Source organism: Salvelinus sp. IW2-2015, linkage group LG4q.2, assembly GCF_002910315.2.
Source record: "Salvelinus sp. IW2-2015 linkage group LG4q.2, ASM291031v2, whole genome shotgun sequence".
Taxonomy (NCBI): domain Eukaryota; kingdom Metazoa; phylum Chordata; class Actinopteri; order Salmoniformes; family Salmonidae; genus Salvelinus; species Salvelinus sp. IW2-2015.
In genome coordinates this window covers 7,667,579-7,692,295 of record NC_036843.1, presented here as the reverse complement: position 1 = coordinate 7,692,295, position 24,717 = coordinate 7,667,579, and the positions used below count along the sequence as shown (strand labels likewise).

The 24,717-nt window shown below is 42.1% G+C and overlaps 1 protein-coding gene across 1 annotated transcript; it reads right to left on the bottom strand.

The window, feature by feature from the left end:
* Window positions 1-461: 461 nt before the first annotated feature.
* Window positions 462-23,207, bottom strand: LOC111963206 (transmembrane protein 39B). Its single transcript, XM_023986504.2, has 7 exons — window positions 22,991-23,207; window positions 22,682-22,749; window positions 22,532-22,586; window positions 2,274-2,607; window positions 1,880-2,011; window positions 687-807; window positions 462-552 (listed from the first exon to the last, which is right to left on the bottom strand). Exons 1-6 carry the CDS (start codon window positions 23,119-23,121, stop codon window positions 757-759), a joined length of 771 nt encoding a protein of 256 aa, XP_023842272.1. The 5' UTR covers window positions 23,122-23,207; the 3' UTR covers window positions 462-552; window positions 687-756.
* Window positions 23,208-24,717: the final 1,510 nt, after the last annotated feature.

Genomic DNA, 24,717 nt, shown 5'->3' with positions numbered 1-24,717 from the left:
TGATTATATTTTAATACTCTATGTAATATCCATATTGAAAAAGGAATTATATTGACATTGTTGGTGAAAAGAAGTTAGAGTTGTAGGAGTGGTATAGAGCCCTCTAGTGGGAAAAAGAAGACAGACAGCGTGGTCAACACAATAGTTCAACCACAAAGAATCATGGGCAGAACCTTTAAAAGGAATACAAAAATATGTTTATTTTTTATTATGGCAGCTCAGAACAAAAACAGTGACACAAAATACAGTTGTAGAAAAATAAAACTCTCGTGCGTGTTTTCTTGTTCCAAGACAAATGACCAACAATAACTTAAGTCTTTAACTTAACTTCTGGTCGGGTAAGCTATTGAAGTATGAGTATGCCTTGCCTAAGACTATTCTGTCTCTGAGAAGCTTGAAGAAGGCGTAGTAGWTGCTGAAGAGAATTAAAGCCAAGGATATCGTCTGATGCCACTTTTCTGAGCATATCAAGAAGTAGAGCTGGTAGAATATCATCGCACCTTCCAAGATGATGAGGATGTTCAATATTCGTAAGTGCTTGTTGAAGAAAAACTAAAGGATAAAAATAGACAAAAAAGAGGAGGCATGTTGTTATTGAACAAACAATGTCTGGAAGTACAATAAGCCCTTTAGCTCTGGCTGCCTGAGGCGCAAACAAGAACAGTCTTGCAGTTGGTGTTACTCACATAGAAGCGATAGTGGGAGACGTCTGAGGGGACAGCCACATTGTAGTGCCCTATGGCCTTGTAAACATTCTTATTGTGTTTGACCAGGACACCCTGGGGCCACATGTACTCTTCCGTCCATCTGTAGGAAGAAAAGAGAGAAGATGGTTCAAATAGATACAAAGCAAAACTTTGTAAATCTAACGCTCGTCTGTTAATTAAATAGCCAGCTATCAGATGAGCAGAGTTTAGTCTGTCCTTTCTCTTGGAAGCCAAATGGATGCAAATATCTGGGAATACATTTTACCTCAGCCCTTAAGAATCTGTTTAAAGAAAACTACACTCCCCTCATTGGCAAAATTAAAGACCTGATTCGCTGGTCCACTCTCCCTGTGACTACGATTGGACGGATTAACATAGTGAGGATGAACAAACGTTCTTTCCAGACTTAATCATCTCATTCAAATTAATTCCTGTATTTGCCCCCTACTGTATTCAGGTGCATGTTGCCCCTGAATATACAACAAGTAACAACAGGGCCGTTTCTAGCTTTTTGGGGGCCCTAAGCGAGAGTGGTTGGGGGGCCCCTGCCCCTCGTGGGCAAAACATTTTAGTGGCCCCCTTGGCAGCGTAGAGAAAATGTTGCAGTTGTAAAGCTAATTTCCTGCAGTTCAAGTCATTTTGCCAAGGGATGGAGTAAACATTTAGCAGTTTTTAGGGCTAATTTCCTGCTATTCTACACATTTTGCCATGACTTTTGCCATGTTCATATGATATCTGAGTGAATAACAAAATCAAAAATGGGGGCCCCCTCGAGGTCAGGGCCCCTGATTCTGCCATGATAACTACAAGGGTTAGATTGCTGGCTAGACTAACTTACCTAGAAATATATAACATGTTAGATGAAATGGGCTAATTGAGTGACTGACCTAAAAAGATGATAACTGCTGATGCACTCCCAAATTTTGAAATGACATGTGTTTTTTTCTACTATACTAACAGTACGTTCAAACCGACTGATTTCCCAATTTGTTGTCTTTTTTGGTTGGGAGGCCCCTGGGGGCTGCGGGGCCCTAAGCAGATGCTTATGAGTAATAACAATATTAATACAATGTTATTATTAAAGTAATTACAGAGTTCTAGTCCCTCCCAAACCCTCAGTGATATCATCAGTGCTCCTCAGGCCGTGATGACTCCTCACTAGTAGTACTTACATGTGCTGCGGCCTTATGGAGCAGGTCACAGTATCGTGGGGGCAGCAGGTGCCTCATGAGGATGACTGAGGTACTGACAGACAACAGGATGAAGAGCTCACAGGACCAACACTTGGCCACGTACTGTGTGCTCTGCAGAGGACCAGCACACAACCAGAATAAGCAGCCAGAAAAACACAGTGCCCTCAGGGACGCATTGCAACTGCAGGCATCAAGCAATGTATCTATTCTTGCTTATGTTGACAAACCTAATTGCCGATATATAACAATGCTGCACTACGGTGCAAAAACAAAAAAGGGAGATCTGACGGTAGACCCTCCTTTCTCAAATCTCAGTCGTTAGCACGTCACAACACATAACATAAGGCTGGGAAGTCAGTTATTAGTTACTCACCTTAACAAACCATGCAGGTATGAAGGCCACGTAGTAGACACTGAGCATGGAGCTGACCAGCACCTCCTTCATCCTCCAGTTGAAGTCCATCTTCAGGTACTCCACCTCTTTGCGGATGAGGTCTGGGGAGAGGCAGCAGGCGTGTGTGGGCATGGCCTGGAGCCCGTACAGCTGGCTGGTGTGCTGCTTCCACGTCTCCTTCAGAGCTGTTATGTAGTCACGCCCGCTCCCCACGCTGCCCAGCTCCTTCGACCCAATGCGAGTGATGGGCGAGAGTGGCCCCACCCGGCAGAAGTAGCAGTTAAACCGGAACAGGGGAATGTACATCCCGAACCTGTGGAAACAGGGGATTGCAGAACTTTCAGGTTACAATGTATTCCAAACTGACATGGCTATCTTCTAGTCTATTCAGATCATTTGAATCCTAATCGACACTGATGACCGACTGTATGGAGAGCATCACGTTACTCTGAGACACTGGAGGTGTTCAGAGTCGTTGAACTTGACAAGGGCTCTGATCCCTAGTGAAGGTTGATACTAGTGAGTGTTGTTGGGCAGTGAATAAGTCATGTACAGTCGCCTCTAAAATMAATGGCACCCTCAATAAAAATGAGCAAAAATGACTGTCTAAAATAAATCAAACAAATATTGAGTTACAATGTATGAGGAATTTAAAAATATATATAATTTAACAACTAATACAATTGCTCAGAGAATAGACATTTTGTTTAACAAGTCCTACAAAATTGACTCTTAGAAATAAAATGTCATCTTAGCTTATGGAATTGTATTGTGGCCTTCCATGGCATCCTGTTTCACTGGGGTTTAAATAACGTAACAAGCATGTAAAATGCATCTGTCATACATCACTAGAGGTTGGACCAAGTCACTATTATTCGAAGCACAAGCAAGTCTCAAGTCACAAGGTTCGAATCTCAAGTCACAAGGTCCGAGTCTCAAGTCGAGTCCCAAGTCAAACGGGTGGAGTTCAAAAGTAAGAAAAATGAGCAAATTAAAAATAGTAACACAATAAAACAATAATAACGAGGCTATATACAAGGAGCACCGGTACCGAGTCAATGTGCAGGGGTACGAGGTAGTTGAGGTAATATGTACATGTGGGTAAGGGTAAAAGTGACAATCTGGATAGACAGAGTAGCAGCGGTGTATGTGAAGAATGTGAATTTGTGTCTATGAGTGTGTGTGTGGCGTCAATATGCATGCGTGTGTGTGTGAGCTTATGTAGTGTGTGTGTGTGTGTTTTGTAGTGTCAGTTTAGTATGTGTGAGTGTGTGGGTAGAGTCCAGTGAGTGTGCATAGAGCCAATGCAAGAGAACCAGTGCCATTTGATTAACTGTCCAGCAGTCTAATGACTTGGGAGTAAAAGCTATTCAGGGACCTTTTGGTCCCAGACATGGCGCTCCCGTTCCGCTTGATGTGCATTATCAGAAAGAAGAGACTATGACTTTAGGTGGCTGGAGTCTTTGACAATTTTTAGGGCCTACCTCTTGACACCACCTGGTATAAAGGTACTGGATGGCAGGGATCTCGGTCCCTGTGATGTAAGGACCACCCGGTAATTCTCTCCAAAAAATTGTGTGTTTACACTGCTTTCATTCCCACGCTGGAACAACCTATATGGATGATTAGCTGTGCTCAGAAGACTTCCATTTCAGAACAAGGGCGAGGAAACAGACCACTAAGAGAAAGGACACTGACATCGTGAGGACAATCAGAGTTATACCCGGTAACCGAAGAAGTGCCGTCAGAGGAGAAGGCGAACCCGGTCCACGAAAAGACACCCCATCGGAGACCTTTGACACGTAATTACATCATTATATTCTGACCCATAACAGCGGCAGTTCGAGGCAAGGTTAGGGTTAAACTAAGCATAGTTTACAAATGTACCCAAGTGTGCTTTTCTCTCATGCACTCTCCATTTTGTGTAACACGTGTCATATTGTGCTGGCCCACTAGGGACCTGTTTCATTGTACTAAGTTCTAATCAATAGCCTATTCTGTGTGTATGTGTATCTTATATTATCATTTTAGCTTGTTAGTAAATAAATAAATCAACTCAATTGGTGTGGTATGGATTTATTTAGTAGGACTCAGGTTTATGCAGATTCCCGGATTATGCGACGTTCAGAACGAGACTGTCGCTAATTAATTTCCTCTATAGTTGTAAAATTGATATTCTGATAATTTGGGAAATAGAAACTCAATAATGCCAAACTTTCCCATGGTGCCCCAGGTTACTGAGTTAATAATTACCTGATTAATTTAATTCGATGAACAGCAGTCGTCACATTAGTCAATCCAACGTTACGACACTGCCATGTGGTCGGATGCCAATTAGTTGCCATAGCAAGCAGTGATGCAGCCAGATGCTCTCAAAAGGTGCAGCTGTAGAACTTTTTGACGGGCCATGACAAATCTTTTCAGCCTCCTTAGGGGGAAGAGGCGCTGTCTTACCCTCTTCACGACTGTGTTGGTGTGTTTGGACCATGATAGGTCCTTAATGATGTGGACACCGAGGAACTTCCAAGTCAAGTAAAAAAACATCTATACATGCAATGACTTGTTCAACTACAAATCTTTGTCTATTTATTGAGGCTACCAGAAAGCACTTTCATTATTTTGATTACAACACATTTCGATTATGTAATAATTAAATGTAACAAAATTACAAATGCATGATTAGTAAATCATACCAGTAGGCCTATGCTAGAAATTGTTGCTTGATGCCCCATTGATGTTGAGCTTGCAAAGTAAACAGTTCATATTCTTGAGTAACAATTTTTTTTGGAGRTGCATATTTATTTATGGCAATACTCTCTCCCTACAATTTGACATTTGTACTGCACCTGATCCTAGCTGTAGGTTTACAGCAAAATCAACAATCTGCTCACCCAATCAGTGGTTCTCAAACTTTTTGACCTGCGACCCCACAAAAAGCAGGAGTTCAAAGCCTGCGACCCCCCGGACACGTTCACTGTATCACAATTCCAGTGGGTCAGAAGTTTACATACACTAAGTTGACTCTGCCTTTTAAACAGCTTGGAAAATTCCAGAAAATTAGGTTATGGCTTTAGAAGCATCTGATAGGCTAATTGACATCATTTGAGTTAATTGGAGGTGTACCTGTGGATGTATTTCAAGGCCTACCCTCAAACGCACTACCTCTTTGCTTGACATCATGGGTAAATCAAAAGAAATCAGCCAAGACTTCAGAAAAAAAATTGTAGACCTCCACAAGCCTGGTTCATCCTTGGGAACAATTTTCAAACGCCTGAAGGTACCACGTTCATCTGTACAAACAATAGTACACAAGTATAAACACCATGGGACCACGGAGCTGTCATACCGCTCAGGAAGGAGATGCGTTCTGTCTCCTAGAGATGAACTTACTTTGGTACAAATCAATCCCAGAACAACAGCAAAGGACCTTGTGAAGATGCTGGAGGACACAGGTACAAAAGTATCTATATCCACTGTAAAACGGGTCCTATATCGACATAACCTGACCGGCCGCTCAGCAAGGAAGAAGTCACTGCTCCAAAACCGCCATAAAAAAGCCAGACTACGGTTTGCAACTGCACATGGAGACAAAAATCGTACTTTTTGGAGAAATATCCTCTGGTCTGATGAAACAAAAATAGAACTGTTTAGCCATAATGACCACCATTATATTTGGAGGAGAAAGGGGGAGGCGTGCAAGCCGAAGAACACCATCCCAACCGTGAAGCACGGGGGTGGCAGCATCATGTTGTGGGGGTGCTTTGCTGCATGAGGGACTGGTGCARTTCACAAAATAGATGGCATCATGAGGGAGGAAAATTGTGGATAGATTGAAGGAACATCTCAAGACATCAGTCAGGAAGTTAAAGCTTGGTCGCAAATGGGTCTTCCAAATGGACAATGACCCCAAGCATGCTTCCAAAGTTGTGGCAAAATGGCTTAAGGACAACAAAGTCAAGGTATTGGAGTGGCCATCACAAAGCACTGACATCAATCCCATGGAAAATGTGTTGTCAGAACTGAAAAAGCATGTGCGAGCAAGGAGGCCTACAAACCTGACTCAGTTACACCAGCTCTGTCAGGAGTAATGGGCCAAAATTCACCCAACTTATTGTGGGAAGCTTGTGGAAGGCTACCCGAAACGTTTGACCCAAGTTAAACCCATGCTACCAAATACTAATTGAGTGCATGTAAACTTCTGACTCACTGGGAATGTGATGAAAGAAATAAAAGCTGAAATCACTCTACTATTATTCTGACATTTCACATTCTTAAAATAAAAGTGGTGATCCTAACTGAACTAAGACAGGGAATTTTTTACTAGGATTAAATGTCAGAAATTGTGAAAAACTGAGTTTAAAACGTATTTGGCAAAGGTGTACGTAAACTTCCGACTTCAACTATGTATGTATGTATATAAATAAATAATTTGGCCTTGTTTTAGATTATTGTCCTGCTGAAAGGTGAATTTGTCTCCCAGTGTCTGCTATAAAGCAGACTGAACCAGGTTTTCCTCTAGGATTTTGTTTACACTTAGCTCTATTTCTTTTTACCCTAAGAAAACTTCCTAATCCTTGCCAATGACAAGCATACCCATAACATGATGCTGCCACCACAATGCTTGAAAATATGAAGAGTGGTACTCAGTTATGTGTTGGATTTGCCCCAAACATAACACTATGTATTAAGGACAAAAAGTGAATTTCTTTGCCACATTTCTAGCAGTTTTACTTTAGTGATTTACTGCAAACAGGATGCATGTCTTGTATTATTTTTTGTACAGGCTTCCTTTTCACCCTGTCATTTAGGTTATTGTGGAGTAACTAACTATGTTGATCCATCCTCGGTTCTCTCCTATAACCGTCATTATTAAGTAACTGTTTTAAAGTCACCATTTGCCTCATGAAATCCCTGTGCGGTTTCCTTTCTCTCTGGCACCGGAATCAGGAAGGACACCTGTATCTTTGTAATGACAGGTGTATTGATACACCATCCAAAGTGTAATTAATAACTTTACCACTCAAAAGGGATATTAAATGTCTGCATTTTTTTTACCCATCTACCAATAGGTGCCCTTCTTTGCGAGGCATTAGAAAACCACCCTGGTTTTTGTGGTTGAATCTGTGTTTGAAATGCACTGCTCGACATTACATATAATTGTATGTGTGGGGTACAGAAATGAGGTAGTCATTCAAAAATCATGTTTAAACACTATTATTGCACACAGAGTGAGTCCATGCAACTTATGTGACCTGATAAGAAAAGGTGTACTCCTGAACTTATTTAGGCTTGCCATAACAAATGGGGTTGAATACACGTATTGACTTAAGACATTTCTAAAAACATAATTAGACTAGGCCAATTTCTCTCAATTTAATACATTTTAAATTCAGGCTGTAACACAACAATGTGGAAAAAGTAAAGGGGTGTGAATACTTTAAGGCACTGTATAGAATTATAACCCACCCAAACTAAGCCGATCTGAAATATGAAAATGATCAATGAAAATCACCAGGTAGCTTATTGTTCTGACAAATAAAATCTGTAGCAGATTGCTAAACTGTATTTTATATGCAGGCTATAATATTAATGTAGGTAAGCTACTCTGTTTTTGCCAGGCAAAACCGGAGAAATTTAAACAAGCACTTTCTGGTCACTAATCTGGATATGTGCGTCCATCTTTGTGTGACCAATACTGACTGGTATTTATTTTATTTTATCCACATTCAGTTTCACACTCGCGACCCCACAAAACCTCCTCACTGCGCTAGCTCACCCGACCTGTGTTGGTTGACAGTCTGCTGGTTCAATCAGAGGTCCAAGTGTGCGTTTCACTTTCCAATCTGTTTTTTGCATGTGCGATACTGGCTCTGGCTGCGTGGAGAGTAATCCACAGAGACTCTGACACAAAATGAGTGATGAAACATTACACAAGCTGGCCAGATAATTTGAAGTCAAAGTCGAGTCCCGAGTCTTGAGGCTTCAAGTCATTTTATATCAAGTCGAGTCTCAAGTCAACAAATTCATGTCCACACCTTTACATCCCTATGGATAAATGCAAATAACTCAAATGAAAAGGTTGTTGACCTTCATTAATCAAGCAATGGGACCCCAAATTTTATTTTACCACTATTAGGCCAATAATTAATACGTTTAAAACCACTGGAACAGTGGTAAACTTGCATGGTAGAGGACCCATGTGTATCTTGTCCCCACGAACTGTGAGGAAGATGGTTCAGGCAGCCAAGAAAAATCCAAGGGACGCAGTTGAAGAATTACAGCAGGGGTTCTCCAACTGTTTGGGTCCGGGGACCTCTTTTGTGATAGCATATTCATTAGGGACCCACTAATAATTAATTAAAATAGCAAACAACGAGTTTTACTGTGACTTCAGCAGTGCATGGTCGGACGAACCAAGTCTCGGTCCCTGAGAAGGAACGTTTTAAAGGCCCACCTCTTGGCATCGGAGAGAAAATGTAGCAGTTTAAGCTAATTTCATATTATTCTACATGCCTCTTTGGCAAAAAGCTGAGGAATGGGACTGGAGAAATGTTACCACTCAAATTCATAGACAGAGCAATGGTTTCAAGGACTGACCATCCATGAAATCAAAATGTATAGTTAACAAAGTTGAGGCTGTACAGTGTTTTACATTTACATTGTTTACAAATATTGAAGCAAAACAAGCTTATATTTTGGGTTGTGATGGAGTACAACAGTTTAACTAAGTTCCTGAGGAATTTATAAGTTGTATTCTACAAGAATCAATGGGTATATCATGGTATTCCATACCAAAAATGGATGTAGCAACTAAGGATTATAGCTTTAAATTACAGTGCTTTTATGTTAAAAAAAAATACAAAAATTATACATTTGGGGAATACGAGTATTAAGTTGAAAATTGGATAATTGGTGGAGCACTGTGGATACTATCAACCCTCTGTGCCTCCCAGGCCCATGTTGGCCAGGGTTAAGAACATAAATTGTATATTAATAATATTACATTGTATTGCAACCTCTACACTTATTCCACAGAATGCTTGGCCTAAATTCTTTGAATCTGTTAGAAATACGCATCAGAAAAATGTTATACAAATATTTTGAGAACTGGCCGCAGACCCCCTGCAGTACCTCCGTGGACCSCACTTTGAGAACCCCTGAATTACAGAACTTGGGTCACCAAGTATCTAAATCTACAATTAGATACTACCTCCATGCCAATAGGCTATTTAGAAGGGTTGCCAGAAAATAGCCTTTATCGAGAGCAATCAACAGATGTACAGTGGCTTGCGAAAGTATTCACCCCCCCTTCACATTTTACCTATTTTGTTACCTTACAACCTGGAATTAAAATTGATTTTTGGGGGGTGGTATCATTTGATTTACACAACATGCCAACAACTTTGAAGATGCGAAAAKAWWWTTTTWATTGTGAAACAAACAAGAAATGACAAAAAAGAAAAGAGAACTTGTGTGCATAACTATTCACCCCCCCAAAGTCAATACATTGTAGAGCCACCTTTTGCAGCAATTACAGCTGCAAGTCTCTTAGGGTATGTCTCTATAAGCTTGGCACATCTAGCCACTGGGATCTTTGCCCATTCTTCAAGGCAGAACTGCTCCAGCTCCTTCAAGTTAGATGGGTTCCGCTGGTGTACAGCAATCTTTACATCATACCACAGATTCTCAATTGGATTGAGGTCTGGGCTTCGACTAGGCCATCCCAAGACATTTAAATGTTTCCCCTTAAACCACTCGAGTGTTGCTTTAGCAGTATGCATTGGGTCATTGTCCTGCTGGAAGGTGAACCTCCGTCCCAGTTTCAAGTCTCTGGAAGACAAATAGGTTTCCCTCAAGAATTTCCCCGTATTTAGCGCCATCTATCATTACTTCAATTCTGACCAGTTTCCCAGTCCCTGGCAATGAAAAACATCCCCACAGCATGATGCTGCCACCACAATGCTTCACTGTAGGGATGGTCTTCTCGGGGTGATGAGAGGTGTTGGGTTTGCGCCAGACAGCTTTTTCCTTGATGGCCAAAAAGCTCAATGCTAGTTTCATCTGACCAGAGTACCTTCTTCCATATGTTTGGGGAGTCTCCCACATGCCTTTTGGCAAACATCAAACATGTTTCCTTATTTTTGTCTGGCCACTCTTCCGTAAAGCCCAGCTCTGTGGAGTGTACGGCTTAACCTGTTTGGGATAGGGGGCAGCATTTTCACTTTTGCATGAAATGCGGGCCCAGAGTCAACTGCCTGCTACTCTGTCCCAGATGCTAATATATGCATATTATTAGTAGTATTGGATAAAAAAAAACTCTGAAGTTTCTAAAACTGTTTGAATGATGTCTGTGAGTATAACATAATTCATATGGCAGGCGAAAACCTGAGAAATCCAACCAGGAAGTGGGAAATCTGTGGTTTGTAGTTTTTCAAAGCTTGGCCTACCGAATACACAGTGTCTATGGGGTTAAGTTGCACTTCTTAAGGCTTCCACTAGATGTCAACCGTCTTTAGCAACTTGTTTCAGGCTTCTGCTATAAAGGAGGGGGGAATGGGAGCTGAATGAGTCAGTGGTCTGGCAGAGTGTCTCAGGCTCGTGACGCGCGCTCCCGACAGAGTTAGCTCTCGTTCCAGTGCTTTTCTAAAGACAATGGAATTCTCCGGTTGGAACATTAATGATTTATGTTAAAAACATCCTAAAGATTGATTCCATACATCGTTTGATATGTTTCTATGACCTATAACGGAACTTTTCGAGTTTTTGTCTGGACCTAGTGCTCATGAAGATGGATTACTGTGCTGAACACGCCAACAACTAGTGGCTATTTGGACATAAATTATGGACTTTATGGAACAAATCAGTCATTTATTGTCGAACTGGGATTCCTGGGAGTGCATTCTGACGAAGACCATCAAAGGTAAGTGAATATTTATGAATATTTATCATGTTATTTCTAACTTCTGTTGACTCCAACAGAAATTTCTTTGGCTGGATTGGGCTCTGAGCGCCGTACTCAGATTATGCTTTTTCCGTAAAGTTTWWAAAAAATCTGACACAGCGGTTGCATTAAGGAGAAGTCTATCTTTAATTCTGTGAATAACACTTGCATCTTTTATCAATGTTTATTATTATGAGTATTTCTGGGATTTCTGTGGCGATCTGCAAGATCACCGGATGTTTTGGAATCAAAACACTACTGCATGTAACGCACCAATGTAAACTGAGATTTTTGGATATAAATATGCACATTATCGAACAAAACACACATGTATTGTGTAACATGATGTCCTATGAGTGTCATCTGATGATCATCAAAGGTTAGTGATTAATTTGATCTATATTTCTGCTTTTTGTGACTCCTATCTTTGGCTGGAAAATGGCTGTGTTTTTTTGACTTGGCTCTAAACTAACATAATCGTATTGTGCTTTCGCTGTAAAGCCTTTTTGAAATCGGACACGATGGGGTAGATTAACAAGATGTTTATCTTTCATTTGCTGTATTGGAGTTGTTAATGTGTGAAAGTTACATATTTCAAAAAAATATTTTTGAATTTCCCACACTGCCTTTTCAGCGGAATGTTGTCGAGGGGTTCCGCTAGCGGAACGCCTGCGCTAGAAAGGTTAAACCAATCAAAATATGTATTTTATATTTGAGATTCTTCAAAGTAGCTACCCTTTGCCTTGACGACAGCTTTGTACACTCTTGGCATGCTCTCAACCAGCTTTACCTGGAATGCTTTTCCAACAGTCTTGAAGGAGTTCACACACATGCTGAGCACTAGTTGGCTGCTTTTCCTTCACTTTACGGTCCAACTCATCCCAAACCATCTCAATTGGAGGTGTGTTGGGTCATTGTCCTGTTGAAAAACAAATGATGGTCCCACTAAGCACATACCAGGTGGGATGGCGTATTGCTGTGGTAGCCATGCTGGTTAAGTAGGTGTGTCCAAACTTTTGACTGGTTGCGTGTGTGTGCGTGTGTGTGTAAACTCAGCAAAAAAATAAACGTCCTCTCACTGTCAATTGCTTTTATATTCAGCAAACTTAACGTGTAAATATTTGTATGAACATAACAAGATTCAACAACAGACATAAACTTAACAAGTTCCACAGGCATGTGACAAACAGAAATGGAATAATGGGTCCCTGAACAAAGGGAGGGTCAAAATCAAAAGTAACAGTCAGTATCTGGTGTGGCCACCAGCTGCATTAAGTACTGCAGTGCATCTCCTCATGGACTGCACCATATTTGCCAGTTCTTGCTGTGAGATGTTACCCCACTCTTCCACCAAGGCACCTGCAAGTTCCTGGACATTTCTGGGTGGAATGGCCCTAGCCCTCACCCTCCGACTCAACAGTTCCCAGACGTGCTCAATGGGATTGAGATCCGGGCTCTTCACTTGCCATGGCAGAACACTGACTTTCCTGTCTTGCAGGAAATCATGCACAGAACGAGCAGTATGGCTGGTGGCATTGTCATACTGGAGGGTCATGGCAGGAAGGGTACCACATGAGGGAGGAAGATGTCTTCCCTGTAACGCTCAGCATTGAGATTGCCTGCAATAACAACAAGCTCAGTCCGATGATGCTGTGACACACCGCCCCAGACCATGACGGACCCTCCACCTCCAAATCGATCCCGCTCCAGAGTACAGGCCTCGATGTAACGCTCATTCCTTCAACGATAAACGCGAATCCGACCATCACCCCTGGTGAGACAAAACCACGACTCATCAGTGAAGAGCACTTTTTGCCAGTCCAGTCTGGTCTAGCGACGGTGGGTTTGTGCCCATAGGCAACGTTGTTGCCGGTGATGTCTTGTGAGGACCTACCTTACAACAGGCCTACAAGCCCTCAGTCCAGCCTCTCTCAGACTACTGTGGACAGTCTGAGCACTGATGGAGGGATTGTGTGTTCCTGGTGTAACTCGGGCAGTTGTTGCCATCCTGTACTTGTCCCGCAGGTGTGATGTACCGATCCTGTGCAGGTGTTACATGTGGTCTGCCACTGTGAGGATGATCAGCTGTCCGTCCTGTCTCCCTGTAGCACTGTGTTAGGCGTCTCACAGTACGGACATTGCAATTTATTTCCCTGGCTGGAGTGTGTCAGCAGTTCCTGCAAGAGGAAGGCATTGATGCTATGGACTGGCCCGCCCGTTCCCCAGACCTGAATCCAATTGAGCACATCTGGGACATCATGTCTCGCTCCATCCACCAACACCACGTTGCACCATAGACAGTCCAGGAGTTGGCGGATGCTTTAGTCCAGGTCTGGGAGGAGATCCCTCAGGAGACCATCCGCCACCTCATCAGGAGCATGCCCATGCGTTGTAGGGAGGTCATACAGGCACGTGGAGGCCACACACACTACCGAGCCTCATTTTGACTTGTTTTAAGGACATTACATCAAAGTTGGATCAGCCTGTAGTGTGGTTTTCCACTTTCATTTTGAGTGTGACTCCAAATACAGACCTCCATGGGTTGATAAATTTGATTTCCATTGATAATTTTTGTGTGATTTTGTTGTCAGCACATTCAACTATGTAAAGAAAAAAGTATTTAATAAGAATATTTCATTCATTCAGATCTATGATGTGTTATTTTAGTGTTCCCTTTATTATTTTGAGCAGTGTATATAAAAAATTAAATGATATCACATAAGCATTTAGATCCTTTACTCAGTACTTTGTTGAAGCACCTTTGGCAATGATTACATCCTCAAGTCTTCTTGGATTTGACCCATAAAGCTTGGCACACATCTATTTGGTGAGTTTTTCCCATTCTTCTCTGTAGATTCTCTCGAGCTGTCAGGTTGGATGGGGAGCGTCGCTGCACAGCTATTTTCAGGTCCCTCCAGAGATGTTCGATCGGGTTCAAGTCCGGCCTCTGGCTGGGCCACTCAAGGACATTCAGAGAATTGTCCCAAAGCCCCTCCTGCGTTGTCTTGGTTGTGTGCTTAGGGTCGTTGTCCTGTTCGAAGGTGACATTTCGGCCCCCCAGTCTGAGGTCCTGAGCGAGCTGAAGCAGGTTTTCATCAATCTCTCTGTACTTTGCGGCGTTCATTTTTCCCACGATCTTGACTACTCTCCCAGTCCCTGCTACTAAAAAACATCCTCACAGCATTATGCTGCCACCACCATGCTTCTCCTTAGGGATGGTGGCAGGTTTCCTCCAGATGTGACGTTTGGCATTTAGGCCAAAGAGTTCAATCTTGCTTTCATCAGACCAGAGAATCTTGTTTCTCATGGTCTGAGAGTCCTTTAGGTGCCTTTTGGGCAGACTCCAAGCTGGCTGTTGTGTTTTTCCCTGAGGAGTGGCATCCGTCTGGCCTCTCTACCATGAAATCCTCTTTGGTGGAGTGCTGCAGAGATGGTTGTCTTTCTGGAAGGTCCTCCCATCTCCAAAGGGGAACTCTGGAGCTCTGTCAAGAGTGATGTCGTAACTTTACTTAAATTTTGGGGCACCACGAGAGCGGTTGTTTAAAGAGTTACCATCTCCCGAATTAAACTCTAAAAGGTCTTTACCTATCTCATCCACAAAACAGTCAATGTATTTATCATAACCTCGTATCCTCCGTAACCTCCTGCATCTGCAAAAAACCCAGCCGTACTTATGATTCAGTACTACACATTGGTTTAATTATTTATTTACTAGCTAGCTAAATGATAACACAGGATAAACATACACACTTAATACTAGGGATGCACCGATATGACATCACATCCAATATTTTCCTTGCCAAAAAACCCGATCCCAATATTTCAAATTTTAGCGGCCTTTTGAGCATTCTAGTATAGTTAAATAGTTGACACACACACACTGACCAAAAAGTTGTTTTGTTGGTATTTAGGTATGTCCCCATTACCTGTAAGACATAATGAAAACCTATTTCTTTCACTTACCTGCTGTGCTCTTTCGTTGTTCAGTCGTTTCATTCTTAACCAGGATATCAAATCAAATTGTCACATGCGCCAAATACAACAGGTGTAGACCTTAGTGAAAAGCTTACTTACAAGCCCTTAACCAACAATGCAGTTAAAAAAAAGAAATAAATAAAAGTAACAAATAATTAAAGAGCAGCAGTAAAATAACAATAGCAAGGCTATATACGGGGGGTACCGGTACAGAGTCAATGTGCGGGGACACCGGTTAGTCGAGGTAATATGTACATGTAGGTAGAGTTATTAAAGTGACTATGCATAGATAATAACAGAGTAGCGGCATCGTGGGGGAGGGGGGCAATGCAAATAGTCTGGGTAGCCATTTGAATAGATGTTCAGGAGTCTTATGGCTAGCAGGTAGAAGTTGTGGCCTGTTTTAAGGTCTTACTCACATCGACTGTAGAGAACGTGGTCACAGTCGTCCGGAACAGCTGGCACACGTTTCAGTGTTACTTGCATCGAAGCGAGCATGGAAGTAAGTTAGCTCGTCTGGTAGGCTTGTGTCACTGGGCAGCTCTTGGCTGTGCTTCCCTTTGTAGTCTGTAATGGTTTGCAAGCCCTGCCACATCTGACGAGCGTCGGAGCCGGTGTAGTACGATTCTTAGCCCTGTATTGACGCTTTGCCTGTTTGATGGTTCGTCAGCGGGCATAGTGGGATTTCTTATAAGCTTCCGGGTTAGACTCCCGCTCTTTGAAAACGGCAGCTCTACCCTTTAGCTCAGTGTGGATGTTGCCTGTAATCCATGGCTTCTCGTTGTAGTATGTACGTACGGTCACTGTGGGGACGACCACTGATGATGCCAGTGACTGATGTGGTGTACTCCTCAATGCCATCGGAAGAACACCAAAATGTATTCCAGTCTGTGCTAGCAAAACAGTCCTGTAGCTTAACCTCTGCTTCATCTTACCACTTTTTGTATTGACTGAGTCACTGGTGCTTCCTGGTTTAATTTTTGCTTGTAAGCAGGAATCAGGAGGATAGAATTATGGTCAGATTTGCCAAATGGAGGGAGCGCTTTGTACTTGTCTCTGTGTATGGAGTAAAGGTGGTCAGGAGTTTTTCTCCCTTTGGTTGCATATGTAACATGCTGGGAGAAATGTAAGTTTCCCTGCATTAAAGTCCCCGGCCTCTAGGAGCAGCGCCTCTGGATGAGCGTTTTCCTGTTTGCTTATGGTGGTTTACAGCTCATTGAGTGCGGTCTTACTGTCAGCATCGGTCTGTGGTGGTATGTAGACAGCTACGAAAAATACAGATGAACACTCTAGGTATAGTGTGGTCTACAGCTTATCATGAGATGCTCTACAGCTTATCATGAGATGCTCTACATCAGGCACGCAAAACCTCGAGACTTCTTTAGATATGTGCACCAGCTGTTAACAATTATACGTAGACAGCGACCCCTTGTCTTACCTGAGGCTGCTGTTCTATCCTGCCGATAAAGTGTAAAACCCGCCATCTGTATGTTATTCATGTCGTCGTTCAGCCACGACTCAGCCCAACCTRCGCCCCCTTTTTCTCCGTCTTCTCTTAACGCAAATGACTGGGATTTGGGCCTGTTCCCGAGACAGCAGTATATCATTCACGTCTGACTCGTTAAAGGAAAATCTTCCAGTTCGTGTTGAGTAATCACTGTTCCGATTTCCAGAAGTTATTTTCGGTCATAAGAGACGGTAGCAGCAATATTATGTACAAAGTTACAAACGCAAAAAAACGTACAAAATAAAACAGTTGGTTAGGAGCACGTAAAATGTCAGCCATCTTCTCTGGCGCCATTCTCCCATTTTAATCATACATGTCAAGCAATGAAGTTTCAGCTCTCTGTCCATGGCCTCTGTTCCTCGGTGCACACTGTAACTGTGTCCGTATCCATCTTGTCCAGCTGTGTCTAACATTTCACGTAAACCCTGTTTCTTGTCTGCATCGAATTAGCAGTCCTTGTACCTAGCATCGAGCATGGTGGCAACACAGTAAAGAGGCTCAGAGAGAATGCCACCAAATCGCTTGTTCACAGCCTCGAGTACTTTTGCAAGTTTTAACCCCACAGTCGCAGGCGTTTCAATGCCATGACAGGGTATCACGTCTGCTGCAGGCGCAGTTGATGAGCCTATTTATCGAGTCAGTTGTTCGAATGGAGCTAGGAGTATGTTCATGTTCTCAAATGCCATTGAAATGTAGCAACGGTATGAGAACCAGAACATTCTTGAGCATGCAATACAGTTTTCCTAAGTACGAAATCCTCGTCGACCCAGCGTGCTGTCAGACTCTGCATGCTCATGGGGCTGGCATTGCTGGTCCAAATGTCAGTTGTGAAGCTAATAGCAGTGACACCCATAGAAAGTAGCTCATAMATGTGCGTTTCAACAATACGGTGTACCTCTGGTAGGGCAACATCTGAAAAATAGCGCCTACTTGGTAGTGTGTACCGGGGCTCGGGGTGCTTGACCAGTCGGCGAAAGCCAACTTCATCCACGACAGAACGGTTGATTGTCAAGGGCAATGAAGCCATTATCTTGCTGTTTTGATGGATTTCGCCTTTGAGTTGTCTCGTTGACATTTTCTTACTCTTTCAAATGACTGCTCAACTTGAACTTGTTTAGGTGTTGGAAGTGTGCGCTTAGTTATTTTCTGCTTTTGTTCTTAGTAGTCGCTGAACGTCTGGGGATGATGCTCTTTCAAATGAGTAATTAGGTTTCTGGTATTGAACGATTTCACTTTCTCCCCTACTCGGGAAATAATAGCAGCACAAATGTTGCATATGGCCTTTTTGGTATCTTCCTTTCAAACTTCAAAATAGATCCACACAGCAGACATTGTGGGCTAGGTTAGGAATGGTGTGTAGCACTGTATTTTTTGTGGTGTCATTACGTCATCTACCTACGTTATATAGGTATGAACGTCAGCTTTGACATCAGCTTCAAACTAGACATCGGGCCGATGTTGGCATTTTTAGCTAATATCGGCTGATTCCAATATGCTTACCGATTATATCGTGCATCCCTACTTAATACATTAGAAACAGGTCCCTCGCAGACTGGCACAATATGGCGGCTTGTTACAAAAAGACATGTAGGGTGAGAGAGGGACAGAGACATAATACTTTGGTACATTTAGAAACTACTCTCACAATAATCATATACTTTGCACACCGCTGCCCGTTTTGGAGTAAGAAATCATGAATGTATTTACGTGTGAATGCCTTGGTTTGCCGTGTATCTCTGTCGGAACCAAGCCTTCTTGGAAAGGAGTTTGGTTGGATCTTTCCGCTGCACGCTTGTAATGCTCTTATTGTCCAAAAAGGCCCCCACCCGTGTTCTACTGTTGTCGTCCGGTATCCGTTGACTTGTCGTGTAGTCCTGAACAGAACTAGAGTTTATTCTACTTTCCATTCGCTCCTGAAGATGATTCTTTGAAGATAGGCTAGCCAGCCGTGTCAGTGGTTCCCAGTGGGGTGATGAGAGTAGTAGAATACAATGGTTTGAAGAGGGTAGTAGAATGGTCACACTTAAATGTGCTTTTCTAGATACTTTACTTAGGACAGCTAATCAGCCGTACCAGATCATCTCAAGGATGATCAATGGAAACAGGATGCACCMTAGCTCAATTTCGAGTCTCATAGCAAAGGGTCTGAATACTTATGGAAATAAAGTATTTGTGTTTTTGCTTTGCCACTATGGGGTATTGTTTGTAGATTGAGGAAATAGTTTTATTTAATAAAAATGTTTAATACGGCTGTAATGTAACAAAATGTGGCAAAAGTCTAGGGGTCTGAATACTTTCCGAAGGCACTATAGTCAGCAATATGTTTGGAACATCAAATCCCAATAAAATCCCAATATTGAATCGCAGTACATTTAGAATCGTGGTAATATTATATTGTGAGGTCCCTGGCAATTCCCAGCTCTAGTATCTTCAGGTAACTGCAATTATTTCCACAGGGATAACAAAAATGAGGACACTGTCATATAACCGTATGGCTCCACAGATAAACTACATCTGATGAAAAGTGACAATTACAACTAGCCTTCTAGAATGTAAACAAAACCCACAAGCCCAAATAGTGGACATGAGTCACTGCATGATCTCTTAGATAGTATCCCATAACAAAAAAGCAAGGGAACTGGAGCAATGTATTGTAACAAACAATGAAACGTGACTTAAACCAAGAAATGTCTCTATTACKAATGTAGGCAAAATCCCAAATATGCTCCCACAACCATTGTGTGAGGGTTTGTTTGTATTTGACCACATTAGGTGGAGATAATGTCACTACAGATTTTATAAATGATTGACACTGTCCCGTTTATGGAGGACCGGATGTGCATATTGGCAGTGTCTATTCTTTGTACTTTGACATCTGACAAATTTGATGTACATCCTGAAAGTGATTCCTTTCCAAATGTCACTAAACTGTTATAAATTATTTCACTTCTCATGGCATGCTAACTTAGTTTTCAGTAAGTAATACGAAGTTTTGTCTGATGCAGAACTTCTACCTCATCGACTATAACATGCTGCTATTCAGTCATCATACTGGCTCGCAGGCTGATTGCAGCGATTGTAAGAGGTAGGAATTCACACTTGCAATTTTTMATATTATAGATTTGTTATAAACAATACAGCAATTTGCATCTCTTTTACTCGTGCAAGTGTTATTCTGTGATATTTTTCAATTTAATGTTTTTTCGGCACCATTCTGTTTGTATTTCTCAAACCCACTCGGGTCTTTTTCTGTCCCTCAGAAGAATAATACCTTATTGTCATATAACAAATGTCATTCCTGTCTGCCCCCCTTTTCTCTCTCTGTCTCTCAAGGTGTCTCAGAGTGGGAAGCTCTTGTTCCCTCACTATATCTTCCTGGTGATGGCACGGTTCGCTGTACTCACACTGATGGGCTGGAGTCTATGTCGCTCCCTCATATACCTCTTCAGGGCCTACTCTGTCCTCAGCCTGCTCTTTCTCTGTTACCCGTAAGTATGGACCAGCTGTCAGGCTTCCACAACAGAACCATTCAAGCCAGACTTCACAATGACACAGAGAGTCATAGTCACCCCTGAAATTAATGGCACCCTTGATAAAGATGAGCAAAAGAGACCATAAATAATACAAATACTGAGCTATTCTCAATAAATAGGAAAATTATTTTACACTAATATAATTGATCTGAGAAAGAGATTTTACTGAACAAGTAATACAGAAAACTTTCCCACAAATTACAGAAACTCTACTTGTTTCAAAAAATGGAAAAGTAGTGCATGCATATGTATTCACCCCCTTTGCTATGAAGCCCCTAAATAAGATCTGGTGCAACCAATTACCTTCAGAAGTCACATAATTAGTTAGATTGCACARAGGTGGACTTTATTTAAGTGTCACATGATCTCAGTATAAAAACACCTGTTCTGGAAGGCCCCAGAGTCTGCAACACCATGAAGACCAAGGAGCTCTCCAAACAGGTAAAGGACAAAGTTGTGAAGTCCGAATCAGGGTTGGGTTATAAAAKAAATATCTGAAACTTTGAACATCCCCACGGAGCACCATTTAAATCCATTATTTTAAAAAAATGGAAAGAATATGGCACCACAACAAACCTGCCAAGAGAGAGGGCCGTCCACCAAAACTCACGGACCAGGAAAGGAGGGTATTAACACTTTTTTGGTTACTACATGATTCCATATGTGTTATTTCATAGCTTATGTCTACACTATTATTCTACAATGTAGAAAATAGTAAAAAATAAAGAAAAACCCTTGAATGAGTAGGTTTGTCCAAACTTTTTACTAGTACTGTGTGTATGCATGTATATCTATCCAGTGGTCACCAACCAGTTGATCACGATCGACTGATCAATCTTCAAAACATTCCTCGTCTATTTCCAAAATGTTTGTAGAAAAGCCAATGATAAAAAATTGCTTGCACTCTTTTTTTTCGTGTTGCGCTGTTGGCGGTAGGTACACTTGATTCAGAAGCCCTGCGAACCMGGTAGGCAAAGTGTTCCAATTCTGAACCATTTAATTTGTCTGAAAGAACAAACTCCGCCTACCCGGCAGACCGGTAGGTCTGTGGCTAAATAGTGCGCCTACTGCGCTGGCCAATCGGATTGCTCAAATCACCGTGTCTACAGCTTACACGACCACAGCAAATTTTATACTAGCCTACGTGAGTTTTAAAACCATGACCAGAGTGAGACTGTCAAGGAATACAGCAAAGAGCTGAGTGATTGAGTTCATGCAAGTTTTTATTCAACACTATTACAAAACGTGCTTCTCCCTACTTCCACTATAATGAATGAGTAGCAAAGTGTGTCAATATCCTGCATTTGTATTATTATTAGCTGCTCGTCATGTCTTTCAATATTGAGAAATATTTAACTTTCTCTGGTCATAGGCACAACATGGATTTGTGCATGAGGCAGATGCGGTGCGACTCGAGTTTTGCCAATCAGGTGGAAGATGGTGTCCCCTCTCTCTCGTCAGTATCACCGGAGGAAAGGAAGGAGAGAGTAGGGACCGTAAGAGGAGGACCCTCTGCTGCCCTCTCCCTCCCGCCGCTGAGACTAATGTCGTGTTGAAAACAACTGGGAACTCGGAAATCTACGACTTCAGTGCGTTCAAGACTACTGGGAACGCCAAAGAAAAGTAGATCCAACTGGGAAGAATATCTTTGAACGGTCATCCAAGACCGAAACTTGAAAGCACCATGACCACCATACGTCCAGTAAAATAAAAAGGCAAATTATGCTCAGCTGTCCCTCGCAAGTGCTACAATAAACAAAAAAATCTATTTTATCAAAGCTTTGAGTTTTGAAATAAAATATGGTCTGAGAAGAACAATACGGGCAAGCCAGACATAGCCAATATGCTGTCACAATGTATTAGGCATACTGCACAACCCTCATTCCTACAGAACAGTTTTGTAGGTTAATGTTACTTTTTTCATTTTTTATTCTGAGGTAGATCTCAGCTTGCTTTTTGACTGGGAAAGTAATCTTGACTCAGAAAAGGTTGGTGACCACTGCTGTACATACTGGAAACCTGTGGAATAAAGTACCTTTAGTTTCTTACTCTTTATGTCGGAGTCTGTGGTCGTTAACTAGAGTGAGTGATGTGCATCTACCATACAGTCTCCAACCTAAGCTATCGCTGACCCTACAATGGTAATGAAGTCACCACACACACACGATCAAACAAACCAAACATCTCCCAAAGTCAGGCATGAACCCTAAAAGCCAAATTAGACAGACAACAGCACCAAAATCATAGAACATCATCAGTCAGTGAGAGTGGGTGGACTCACCAGCGAGGTGTGAGGGAGGGTGTGAGTGGGGGTACCACCACACAGTCTTGTAGATCTTGACATAGTGGACAAAGAGGGCGATAAGGTGGCAGAAGAACAAGTGCAGCTCGAACAGAACATTTGTGTCCATGGATAACTCTGGGATCTTACAGTGCTTCATAGGAACCACGGTCTGGGCTGCCAACGGGGGACTGGATAGGCTCGTACCCGAGCCATTCCTAACGGTACAACACACAGGGCTTTCAAATCAAAAGATGACTTTGTGTCACTACAGGTTGATATCTAAAGACTATAGCTTATTACTATTCTCACCCTCCATAACAGCAAGAGTGTGGTATGGGCCTACACTCTATGCAAAAAAAACAGCTGTCTATAATCAAGGAATAAAGAAACACTCTTACATGTCAAAGTGTTCTATGTAGTACACAGTCAACCCATACGATCCCAATGTCCTCTCACCTTGTCCGAGAGCAAACCCCTGTGACTGGGGAGCTGGTAGAGTGGTTGCCATTGCTGACCGAGCCTGGCTCACTGTTTATTGGAGACCTGCAGTAAGCAGTGCGGTTGACCCCTCTCCGTCCGCCTGCCATCGCAGACACCCCCACGTTTCTCTTCGTCTTGTATGTTTGTGTGTCTGAGCGCTACTCTTTCTTTAAACTGATCAAACTGTAGGAAATCACCCTGATGATTAGAAAAGTTGGTTAATTTTCTTATTTCTATAGGCATCACCACTCAAAAGTAATATGGTCATCTAGCAATGCTATGATATACTGCAGCCTGGTGATGTCATGGACAGTAGTCAATTAAGATTGGGTCCACCTGTGTAATGATCATGCTGTTTAATCAGTTTCTTGATATGCTACACCTGTCAGGCAAAGGAGAAACCACATTTACTCATGAGGCGAGACCAACACATTTTCCGGGAGCTGACATACAAAACCGAGTTTCATCAATGAAGCGACAAGCCATACAAGTATTACACAAGTACCATGCATCTTATCGTAACGTGCACGAGATAAAAATGTGTCTTTCCYCCAAACCAGTCTTTCCGGCAAGACAGTAAAAATGCATGCTCGACAATATACCAAAGACTGCGGCCTACCATATAAACAGGTTACACAACACAAACTTTCTGAGCATTTGTTGAGAAAAATGCACATCCCCCATTATAATAAATGAAGTTGATCATTGTGTTGAGGTACTACAGATGTGTGATAGCATGGGGACGTGACGTGGATGAGGACATCATGACATCTGGGAGGGGAGTGTTTCTTTAAAGAGACATCATGCAATACCAAAGATGTGTTTAACTAAACCAAAATAGACCACAGCCTGCCGTTTCCAATGGGAACAGATGCATCATGGTGGGTAGAACAAGCAAAGAGGTGGGCAGAGCCAAGCACGAGCTAGCGAGGTCCTATTGGCTCGTTCTAGCAGACATCTGCATATTTCCGGTAGGAAACGGCTACTATGTGAAGTACACTTGTGCAATAACTCAATTCGCCTTTGTGCTCCTATTAAACAGATATTATTTATTTTTTTACTCTGGCAAAGTGTAAAATCTACTAAATGTAGTCCACTCTGTTCATAACAGATTACATCTTTGGGAATAGAAAACTGTATTGAGAGCAAATGTTTCATCAATGAGAATARGTGCAGAATGTGTGCAGAATGTAGGCCAAAATCCATATTTTCCCCATCTTCTCCCACTGGCCGGCCGCTGGGCTTCCTGTCCACTACCAAATTCGGTAGTGAAGTGGAAACGCCAAGCGGATGCTTCATATTTATAAATCCAGTGAATTCTCTCTCGTCGTTCTGTGGTAATACTGTATTTACATATCACATCCTGAAAGTTTTTATTTGGAGATGCACGAGTTAACAATTTTACCATATGATATAAAAGCTTATCTTTCAATTTCAACATATTTTCTCAAATCAAATATCAAATCAAACTTTGTCACATGCGCCGATTACAACAAGCGTTGACCTTACCGTGYAATGCTTACTTACAAGCCCTTATCCAACAGTGCAGTTCAAAAAGAGTTAAGAAAATATTTACCAAATAAACTAAATTAAAAAAGAATACAAACTAACACAGAGGGTACCGGTACCAAGTCAGTGTGCGGGGATATAGGTTAGAGGTAATTTGTACATGTAGGTATAGATGAAGTGACTATGCATAGATA

Excerpts from the sequence above, each read along its gene's own strand:
- LOC111963206 (XM_023986504.2), bottom strand. The coding sequence starts at position 23,121 with ATGGCAGGCGGACGGAGAGGGGTCAACCGCACTGCTTACTGCAGGTCT. Across the intron at positions 2,608-22,531 it reads CCCTCCCTCACACCTCGCTG|GTTCGGGATGTACATTCCCC; the intron begins GTGAGTCCACCC and ends CTGTTTCCACAG. Across the intron at positions 2,012-2,273 it reads TACCTGCATGGTTTGTTAAG|AGCACACAGTACGTGGCCAA; the intron begins GTGAGTAACTAA and ends GGTCCTCTGCAG.